The sequence below is a fragment of the Terrapene carolina genome, unplaced genomic scaffold, assembly GCF_002925995.2.
Source record: "Terrapene carolina triunguis isolate 2854851 unplaced genomic scaffold, T_m_triunguis-2.0 Scaffold33715, whole genome shotgun sequence".
NCBI classification, from domain to species: Eukaryota; Metazoa; Chordata; order Testudines; family Emydidae; genus Terrapene; species Terrapene triunguis.
Window position 1 is genome coordinate 2,320,640 of NW_020698066.1, and position 11,090 is coordinate 2,331,729.

Genomic DNA, 11,090 nt, shown 5'->3' on the forward strand with positions numbered 1-11,090 from the left:
TATAAAGGCTCGATCTAGAAGTTAAGTGCAGGGTGTGTACGTACATATACATATTCCCAAAACAAGGTGCCATAAACACAAAACTTCTGGCAGCTACCATAAAAATAAGTACAGAAAACACTCTGTAATCATTACTGATGTTAACTGCAAAAGCAAACACTTTTAATCTATAAAAGAGAAACAGTCTGTAACATAAAGGCCCAGTTCGGTGTTTAAAAAAAAAAGACATGTGTAGACCTATCCAGTGCCCACTGAAGTCAGTGGAAAGGCTCAGTCACTTCAGTGGGAGCTGGACCAGGCCTTGGAATTCCAGAACTTTCCCAGATTCTCATAATCTAAAAAAGGTCAAGCAACAATAACAACAAGCTATGGGCCCAATTGATTTAGGAAAGGAAAAAACAAAGAGGACTCGATTAACGAGAAGGGGTTTCATGTGTCGTCATCTACAACTCCCTTCCTGCGCTGGCTCCGAAAGTGGCGCTCGATATTTATTGTCACTTCCCTCTGCAGGTTTCTGCTGTTGGTTTTTCCAGCTGTTCTGATCCAGGGGTGCTGAAGAACTTGTTGAGCTGTGTAGCGCTTTTGAGGATCTATCACCAACAGCCTGGTTATCAGATCTTTCGCTGCTATTTCATGCCAAAAAAAATAGAAGGGGAAAAAAAGTACAGTGTGATGATGTTGATGGCCTGATGTCCAGTTACAACCAAATAAAACGTTATCTCCATTTTCTTACTACTTTTGCCATAACAATATGTCTGACTATCACTGAGTCAGTGCAATGACTGGAATCAGAATTTAATGCCACGAGGTTGTTATGCTTATAAAAAGCACACGAGGTTTTTTTTTTTATAGGGGAAAAGGCAACACGCTGCATTTATTGAGAATACAGCAGTTAGCATATACTTTTTAGTCTCACACACACACACACACACACACACACACACAGTCTCGCCAGTTGATGTTTATAGTTATTAGTTTAGAGTTTGGATTAATTTAGTGGCCAGCCAGATTGGTTGCAGAGGGGAACTGGGCTCTGTTGGTTGCGATTTGATGCTTTTGGAGTTGCTGGCAAGACGAACCCAAAGCCCCATGGCAAAGCACTTTGTTATTATAGTTGGGTTTTTGTTGTTGTTGAAGTTTATGGATTTTGCTGTGATAGTTTATGACTGGTTACTTTTTAGTGGGTGGCAAAGAGTCCCGTGGCACCTTATAGACTAACAGACGTATTGGAACATGAGCTTTCATGGGTGAATACCCAATGATGGCTCAAAACACCTTCGGGGGGGTTATTTTGTTTGGTTTTGATTTAATTAATTATTTTGTTTGAAGGATGCTAGCCTTTACCTGAGGGTTGTTAATTTGCCCCTTTTTAACTATGGATGCGCGTTGATGGTTTTTTGGCGTTTTTGAGTTTTTTTAGGGTTGGTGGGTTTTTTGGGCCATTTGGCTTTAATAATGGCCTTTACATTTTTTTTTTATGCATACATTTTTTATTTACACAAACAGTTTTTTGCAGAGACCTTTAAAAGGTAACAAATAGCAGTGTTTTATGTTGAACAAGAAAGGCATTGTAAATTAGACCTTACTAAATTCTGTAACTATTTTTTCCACATTGGGGCCCGGGCCTCCAAAATTCCTCTCATTTAATTAACAGACACAGACAAGATTCTGTCTGTTACTTGCAAGGCATAAATAAAAAGAAAATGGCTAATACTAGTATTTATTTATTTTATTACCTTAATTCTTACTATAAAACATACACTGTATAGAGCCAAAACATACACCAATTATATAGCACAGTACCCATGGTACAACATAATCCCCCTCTTGACCTCTTGAGAACAATTTTTGAGTTGGTCATATTTTATATACCGTATTTACTCGTTCATTAGCCCGTTCGTTTATAAGCCGACCCCCCAAGATGGTTAGGTAAAAATAGCAAAAACTGTATGACCCTTTCATAAGCCGACCCTATATTTCAGGGGTTGGCAAACTTTGGCTCCCGGCCGTCAGGATAAGCCGCTGGCGGGTCGGGACGTTTTGTTTACTTGGCGCGTCTGCAGGCATGGAGCCCCTCCGCTCCCTGTGGCTGCGGTTCGCCGTTCCCAGCCAATGGGAGCTGCGGGAAGTGGGGCTTCCCGCAGGTCCCATTGGCTGAGAACAGCGAACCATGGCCACAGGGAGCGGAGGGGCTCCATGCCTGCAGACGCTCCAAGTAAACAGAACGACAATGTATTGGATATTCAATTCAATGATTCCATAGAGTTTAAAATCATCAAATTTTGGTGTAGACCCATTTATAAGCCGACCCCCACTCTTTGATGCGTCACTTTTTTACCAAAAATATTCAGCTTATGAACAAGTATATACGGTAATTGTTTTATAGCAATGTATTGGGAGAGAATTTGAGCATGTGGTTGTAATTTGACAAACATTATTTTTATTTAGCAACACATACAAAACATTTTAATTAGGCAAATACAGGATAGTACCAATACAATTAACAATGGATGAAGCATGATTGATAATATACCTTTGGAAGTGGGAGACCAGTCTGTAAAAACATTATACCAATGATATGCAGTAAGGTTTTTTTTTTTAGAATTAGCAATTTTAATTATATTTTTATTTGCATGTGTTATTTGGAGAATTTGCTTTTTTATATTTTTTTGAGTTTATTGTAAAAACTGAGTGACTTTTGCTTTTAGAAGCAAATGATTAGCTAATTTTTGCCAATTCAAACCGAGGGAATTGGAGAAGTTAACTAAGGGGGCGATTACGGTACTTTGGGCTTTTTTTAGCTTAGGAAGGTAATAAGTGTGATTATTAATGTATAAAATGTCTGCATTGCATTTACACTTATTTACTGGTGGCTAGCTAATGCTGTTATTTTTTTTAAATATTGTTTTTTAGGATACAATACATACACATTGTTTATTATATACAACACGGGTTATATTTTATAGTTTATTTTAGATGCATGTGCCTAGCGATATATTTTTACTGCATGGTTTTGTGGTGGCAGGCAGGGAGAGGCATACCCATTTGCGAGGGTTTTATTTTGTACACTGATTTATAATGCGAGGTAACCAGAAAGATTTTATGGTCAATTTTGGTAGTGGTCTGGTTTTGATTTAATTAATTATTTTGTGTTTTAAGGATGCTAGCCTTCACCTCAGGGTCGTTAATCTGTCCCTTCTCAACCATGGATGCGAGTTGATGGTTCTCTGGCGTCTTTGAATTTTTTCAGTTTTTTTACTTCTCCTCCCTTGGCCATCTGGCTTCAACAATGGCCTTCACACCTTATCTTTCCCTGATGCATACATTCCTCATTCATACAAACCATTCTTTGCAGAGACCTTCAAAAGATAACAAATAGCAGTGTTTTATGTTGAACGAGAAAGACATTGTAAATTAGACCTTACTAAATTTTGTAACTATTTTTTTCCACATTGGGGCCTGGGCCTCCAAAATTCCTCTAACTGAATTAACATAAACACAGATAAAAATTCTATTACTTGCAAAACATAAATTAAAAAAAATGGCTAATACTAGTATTCACTATTCTATTTATTTATTTTATTACCTTAATTCTTACTATAAAACATACACTATATATAGCCAAAACATAACCAACTATATAGCACAGAACCCATAGTACAACAAGGTGACATATCCCTAATGTGTCTTTTGGCATCACCATTGTCCCCCATGAGAAGCCAGGAGGGCAGAGACAAAGGGCAAATTTCCAAGATAGATGATTTAATCTGTAAGGCACCAGAGGAGGACAAGCGATTGAGGGAGCTTTTGGCTGCCTGGTTTGGTTACTTGGTGCCAGGCCCGTGGAAGAACAAAGTTCTATGTGCATGCTTAAGACTAAAGGCACTGCTGAACAAGGGTTTTCAAAAGAGATACTGCAGACAGATAAAGTACTAAACTGGATGAGGAATCCCATTGACTTCAATGGGGCCATGGTGTCTCCCTTGGACATTATCCTTGTGTGTCTTTTTGCACAGACCTTCACACTCTAACATCACCAAATGTACTGCTTTGATGCCTTAATTGTAGACACATTTATAGCCAGACTGCAGAAAAAAACCCTTGCAATTCAGAAAGGGAATTATATCCAATTTAAATGTATCAGATCTGATTTTTATACACACCGCTGTTGATATGAACTGAGGACTAAAGTCATGTTTTAAAAAATACTGCGACAATATGTAAGATCCTGAGGTAGGTTATAAGTAATGAATCTTACCACCCGAAATACTGTCCCAGTATGGTGAAAGGAATTCATAGTGACCCAGCTGTATGATTTGAAATAGTTCTTCCTGATCTCGCTCCTGACTTCGGAAAGGAGGGAAGCCACACAGCAGAATATAGAGTATCACACCAGTAGCCCACATGTCTACTTCCAGTCCATAGCCTAGGGAAAAGAAACGAAAATACCATTTTTCATACCACAGGTTAAATGCCTCTTACCAAAAATACCTTTTAGAGATGAAACTCAGACTTGCAAGGAACTGCCAGCTTCATATTACATTCTTTAAGAAACACCATAGATCCACAGCTTTGCCTGCTGCTCAGAAACTCCGTTTTCTGACCAAGAGTGGTGAATGGAAGAAGTAGTGACCAAGGCACCTCTTGACAAACTGTGTACTACACTATACTATCATTTTATAATAATAGTCCTTCCATAGCATCTTTCCTCTTCAAACATTGTCAGCGTCACAACACCAGTGTCTATTATAGCTTAATTGAAAAAAGGCAGCATACATTTAAAAAATACTCTTGTAAACCAGTTCTTTTTAGGTTCACATTCCCTTCCACAAGCAGTAAACAGATCCCAAGTTTCCTTTGTAATTCTGTATGATTACAGATGGGTGAGTCTGCTCTACAAACAAGAACCACAAGCAGCACACTCATGCCCTGAGCCAAATTGAACCCCAAACCTTTTCCAGGTTTGAATATATTTGGATAAGAAACTTCTCAAATCTTCCTTCTCTCTCTTGATCTTCCAATATGTTGGGTTGTTGCTTAGTGTGACCATTCAGGTTTACTGCCTTCTCTTGCACTGATGGGACTTTAAGGTTGTAGGGGCTTCGACCATGAGGTAGAAGAAAACAGGAATCTTCAGTGAGTAACACCAAAACAATCTTCCTTTCTTTACACAGTTTTAACAAACATAATCTATGCTAGTTTGATTCTTGTCATCTGAGAAGAATATACATTTTAGTATTAATACATTAATAGGAAGGTTAGTGAGGTTTCTTTAGTGACAAGCAATGCACAGAAATATTTTATGAACAGAAAAGGCAGAGTAATTGATTTTTTTAAAAAATGAGATTATATTCACCCTTCTCAGCAAGTATTTCAGGGGCAACATATGTTGGTGTTCCACACACGGTAAATATGGGTTTTGTAACCTTCTTTGCAAGGCCAAAATCTGCTAATTTCAACGTAGTAGATTTATCTGCATTATGCTGAACCTGTACCAAAACAAAAACAAAACACAAAACAGATCTTTAATCCAATGGCGTTTGAGAAGCAAATGAACAGATTAAATTCAGGATGAGGATAAACAGAGAGGATAAAATCTTTAGCCCAACAGTAACAAATTCAAGTTAGCCAAAATGAAGTAAAATCAACATACCAATAAACAAGAGCAGTCTGTACATTCAGAAAGTCAAAAAGACATGAATATTTTCAGAAGGAAAGGCTATAAATGAAAAAGAAAACTCACTCTTCTATAAACTGTCTTACTCAGCAATTTCCAAGGAAAAAACAGGTGGTGTGGCGGGTATGAATAAAGAAGAAATTGTTCTTGTTTCAGACAGAGATTTCAGTGTTAATTTACCCACCATCACCATCTTTGGAAACTAAATGATTCACAAAGAAAAAAGCTGTGGGGTTCTTTCACACTAGTAGGCTGACCAGACAGCAAATGTGAAAAATCGAGACGGGTGTGGGGGGTAATAGGAGCCTATATAAGAAAAAGACCCAAAAAACAGGACTGTCCCTATAAAATCGGGACATCTGGTCACCCTACACACTAAGTAACATTTCTGGTCACATCAATGTTGCACAGGTATTTCAGATAAGATATCAACTTTGTAGTAGCACTGCAAACTGAATCCCCTCAACTTGATTCATTTATATGGCACTATTAAGGTTTTTCAAAATCCGGAAATTTGCACATTATTCTGCCCAAATCTGTACTCTACATCCTGTTATGGAAATGGATATTGGTGGGGTTGAACATAGGAATAATATAGAAAGGATAGGAGGGAGGGACCCTGACCTTGGAGCATTCTTCTCATCACTATACATCATTGGCAGATTACATCTCTGATATACCTCTGGAAAATATTCAAAATGTACCTTCCATCCTAGTTTTGTTAGTACAGATATTTAATATTAATTTTTTTAAAACCATAATTAATGAAACATGACATTTGAGAAACCAAAGTACTAGAAAGTCCAGCAATGCAGAAATGCTATTGAGTATATTAATATTCTTAATATTAGTACAGTACTTAGTATTCATACTAAATTTTAAAAAGAAAACTAATCATGTCTTTGCTTTGAAAGAGAAAGTGTTAGCCTCTATCAAAATAGGAAACAAAGAAATGTGGCTAACTTTTCTGCAAGAAATCCAGCAAAATCCAGAGAAATCTGGACTCCTCAGGTTTTGAAGGGATAAGTTAGAATGTGAGATGCCAAGCACACCCCACATTCTGTAATCACAGCTTGAGATGGCCAAAAATTCAAGATGGTCCTTGTAACAAAACAACTGAGGGCATAGATGGGATGAGGTCTGCTATTCCATATGCACTACCCAGTCAAAGTACATTTGTATTCATTGCAAAAATTATAAACATAGCAATGCTCCCGAATCCATTAAGCAAAAAAAAAATTTTTTAAGACATTTTCAATTAAAAAAAGAAAATAAGGTATGTATTAATAATATAGCTAATAAAAAATCCATACCACTTTTTAGTAATGCACACCCAAACCTGCTGGGTTTTTTTAAGAATTAGTCAACTCCCCTGATGACATTTTGTATTCTAATTTCTCAGCTGACAAAATGCAAAAAACATTATTATTTATACAAAGATAACCAACCACAGTTTTCTAGAGCATTGTCTACACATAGAGCAGTGGTGGGCAACCTGCGGCCCGCATCCGCTGGCGGGCCGCCAGACCATTCGTTTACATTTGCGCGGCTGCCCGCAGCTCCCAGTGGCCGCAGTTCGCCGTTCCCAGCCAATAGGAGCTGCATGAAGTGGCACGAGCCTGGCTGTCACTTCCCGCAGCTCCCATTGGCCAGGAACAGCAAACCGGAGCCACTGGGAGCTGCGGGCAGCTGCACAGATGTAAACAAACAGTCTGGCAACCCAGCAGCGGATTACCCTGACGGGCCGCATGCGGCCCACGAGCCACAGGTTGCCCACCACTGACAGAGGGAATCTCAGTCCAGGTGACCTTGTAGAGCTCACACTCTAAGAATACAAGCAACAAATCAAGAAGGACACAAGGATACAATCGAAATACATAAAGACTTTATGTACAATGTGTATGTATGTGCTTCCTGTATGTAGATGTCTATGTATACCTACGTACATATACACGGAATGTTTTTCCAAATATTTAATAAATGCATATCAAATATACCCAACTGCCACTTAAACCCTGCAAATTATCTTATTAAAATAAAAGTGAAATTCTCACATCCTCATTTACAAACTTGGGAACATTGGCCCCAGTCCTGCAATGAGTTCCATGCAGGCAGACTCCTGTGCAGAACCCCAGTCAACTCAATGAGGAGTGTGTGGGTACCAGCATCCACCCATGCTGAATGGGATATTGTCTTTTCTCTTTTATCAACCAATCTTCAACTCTGCTCTCTCATTATAACACAAGGTGGCGATGGTGCACCACCTGTTATTTCAGAACACCACCGATTTGTTTTCCTTTCACATAGTAGCGAAATAGGTAGGAATACTAAACACCTTTGATATATTTTATGGCTATGTAAAAAACAAACCTTTCAAAGAAAGTGCTGTAAATTGTTGGGATGCTTGGAGGCCCCAACCACATAGTGATCTGCTAGCTCATTGTGCCTGGAAACAATTTAAAAGCCAGCCCAGGTGGGGTGGCTATCATTGCTCCACACAGTCCTTTTATCCCTGTCCTTATCATCTCTCTCTCTCTGCTATAGAGCCTTTCATCAGGCATCAGAAAAGCAAGTAGACTTCCCCTACAGAAATGTTTATACACTCTGGTAGAATAAATTACTTGTCAATCTCTTTTTCCTTCTGAGATCAAAGTATATAATCTCAGTGATGTGACCGAGATCCATGGCTCCACAGCCCACTGAGCTGAAAACCGACTGCCTCTCCCAAGCCTACAGTGTATGTTCCATGGGACAGAGTACAATCTTGTCAACAAAACATGGCGGTTAGTGCTACCACCATCATAGTTAGGGTTTTCTAATGCATCCATCACTGTGCACCCATAGGATTTCTATTACCAAGCCACTATTTGACTTAGAAGGAAGGGCCATTGCAGCAGTGGATCCTCTTTTCCCCTCTCCATTATCCTGACCACGGCTACTCCTGCTCCTCTTCTCTGGCCATGTCTACACTATGAAGCTGGGCCATGTTTAACAGGAGGTGTCAAATCCTGCTTCTCCTACACCCCTTCAACTGACATTAAACAGGTGTCTTGTTTTTGTGGGACAGAGTCAACCACATGCAACATCTGTGGTAGCAAAGTTTGCTTGCTCAACAGCGAAGTTTAGCTCAGCTGACTGAGTTAGTTACTCGGAGGGAGACTGAGCAGCTGCATTCACCTGTTGTTGAGCATATTTTGTTTCTGTAGTGCAGCCACAGCCCTTATGCCTCCCAGTTCTGCTGCACTGAGTGTGGAAGGAGCTGGCAGACAGAGAAGTAAAAAACAAAAACAATGAGAGCAAATGACTGCTGCAAAAGTTGCCACTGATAGGTGTAGGGCAACACTACACTGGGGAAAAAATAGTTTTTCTCTCATCATAGAATCATAGAAGATTAGAGTTGGAAGAGACCTCAGGAGGTCATCTAGTCCAACCCCCTGCTCAAAACAGGACCAATCCCAACTAAATCATCCCAGCCAGGGCTTTGTCAAGCCAGGCCTTAAAAACCTCTAAGGAAGGAGATTCCACCACCTCCTTCGGTAACCCATTCCAGTGCTTCACCACCCTCCTAGTGAAATAGTTTTTCCTAATATCCAACCTAGACCTTCCCCACTTCAACTTGAGACCATTGCTCCTTGTTCTGTCATCTGCCACCACTGAGAACAGCCTAGCTCCATCCTCTTTGGAACCCCCCTTCAGATCGTTGAAGGCTGCTCTCAAATCCTCCCTCACTCTTCTCTTCTGCAGACTAAATAACCCCAGTTCCCTCAGCTTCTCCTCCTAAGTCATGTGCCCCAGCCCCCTAATCATTTTCGTTGCCCTCCGCTGGATTCTCTCCAATTTGTGCACATCCTTTCTGTAGTGGGGGGCCCAAAACTAGACGCAATACTCCAGATGTGGCCTCACCAGTGCCGAATAGAGGGGAATAATCACTTCCCTCCTTCTGCTGGCAATGCTCCTACTAATGCAGCCCAATATGCTGTTAGCCTTCTTGGCAACAAGGGCACACTGCTGACTCATAGCCAGCTGCTCGTCCACTGTAATCCCCAGGTCCTTTTCTGCAGAACTGCCGCTTAGCCAGTCGGTCTCCAGCCTGTAGCGGTACATGGGATCCTTCCGTCCTAAGTGCAGAACTCTGCACTTGTCCTTTTTGAACCTCATTAGATTTCTTTTGGCCCAATCCTCCAATTTGTCTACGCCACTCTGGACCCTATCCCTACCCTCCAGCATATCTACCTCTCCCCAAAGCTTAGTGTCATCCGCAAACTTGCTGAGGGTGCAATCCATCCCATCATCCAGATCATTAATGAAGATTTTGAACAAAACCGGCCCCAGGACCGACCCCTGGGACATTCCGCTTGATACCGGCTGTCAACTAGACATCTAGCCGTTGATCACTACCCGTTGAGCCCAACAATCTAGCCAGCTTTCTATCCACCTTATAGTCCATTCATCCAATCCATAGTACTTTAACTTGCTGGCAAGAATACTGTGGGAGACCGTATCAAAAGCTTTGCTAAAGTATATTATGGTATATCACGTCCACCGCTTTCCCCATATCCACAGAGCAGGTTCTCTCATCATAGAAGGCAATCAGGTTGGTCAGGCATGACTTGCCCTTGGTGAATCCATGTTGACTCTTCCTGATCACCTTCCTCTCCTCCAAGTGCTTCAAAATGGATTAGTTGAGGATCTGCTCCATGATCTTTCCGGGGACTGAGATGAGGCTGATCGGTCTGTAGTTCCCCAGATTCTCCTTCTTCCCTTTTTTAAAGATGGGCACCAGTTTTCAAAAATAATGGCCAATGGCTCTGCAATCACATCAGCCAAGACCCTCAGCACCCTCGGATGCATTGTATCCAGCCCCATGGACTTGTGCATGTCCAGCTTTTCTAAATAGTCCTTTACCTGTTCTTTCACCACTGACGGCTGCTCACCTCCTCCCCATACTGTGCTGCCCAATGCAGCAGTCTGGAAGCTGACCTTGTCTGTGAAGACGGAGGCAAAAAAAGCATTGAGTACTTCAGCTTTTTCCACATCATCTGTCACTAGGTTGCCTCCCCCATTCAGTAAGGGTCCCACACTTTCCCTGACCTTCTTCTTCTTGCTAACATATCTGCAGAAACCCTTCCTTTTAACCTTTACATCCCTTGCTAGCTGCAAGGGTCCAGGGTCCATATTCTGCTGCTCTCCTTTCTTCCTTTTCTCAGGATCCTGAACTCGACCATCTCATGGTCACTGCTGCCCAGGTTGCCACCCACTTCTACTTCCCAAACCAATTATTCCCTCTTTGTGAGCAGCAGGTAAAGAGGAGCATGGTCCCTAGGTGGTTCCTCCAGCACTTGCACCAGGAAGTTGTTCCCAACACTCTCCAAAAACTTCCTGGATTGTCTGTGCACTGCTGTATTGCTCTCCC

At 41.0% G+C, this 11,090-nt stretch overlaps 1 protein-coding gene across 1 annotated transcript in view; it reads right to left on the reverse strand.

The window, feature by feature from the left end:
• Positions 1-272: 272 nt before the first annotated feature.
• LOC112109100 (serine/threonine-protein kinase DCLK3) overlaps positions 273-11,090 on the reverse strand; it is a 24,098-nt gene continuing 13,280 nt past the window's right edge. Inside the window, exons 2-4 of the mRNA XM_024203489.2 lie at positions 5,357-5,489; positions 4,259-4,426; positions 273-626 (exon numbers count right to left, since the gene is read on the reverse strand). Of these exons, the coding sequence (XP_024059257.2) occupies positions 430-626; positions 4,259-4,426; positions 5,357-5,489 (498 nt within the window). The 3' untranslated portion in view covers positions 273-429. The remainder of the gene's footprint in view (positions 627-4,258; positions 4,427-5,356; positions 5,490-11,090) is intronic.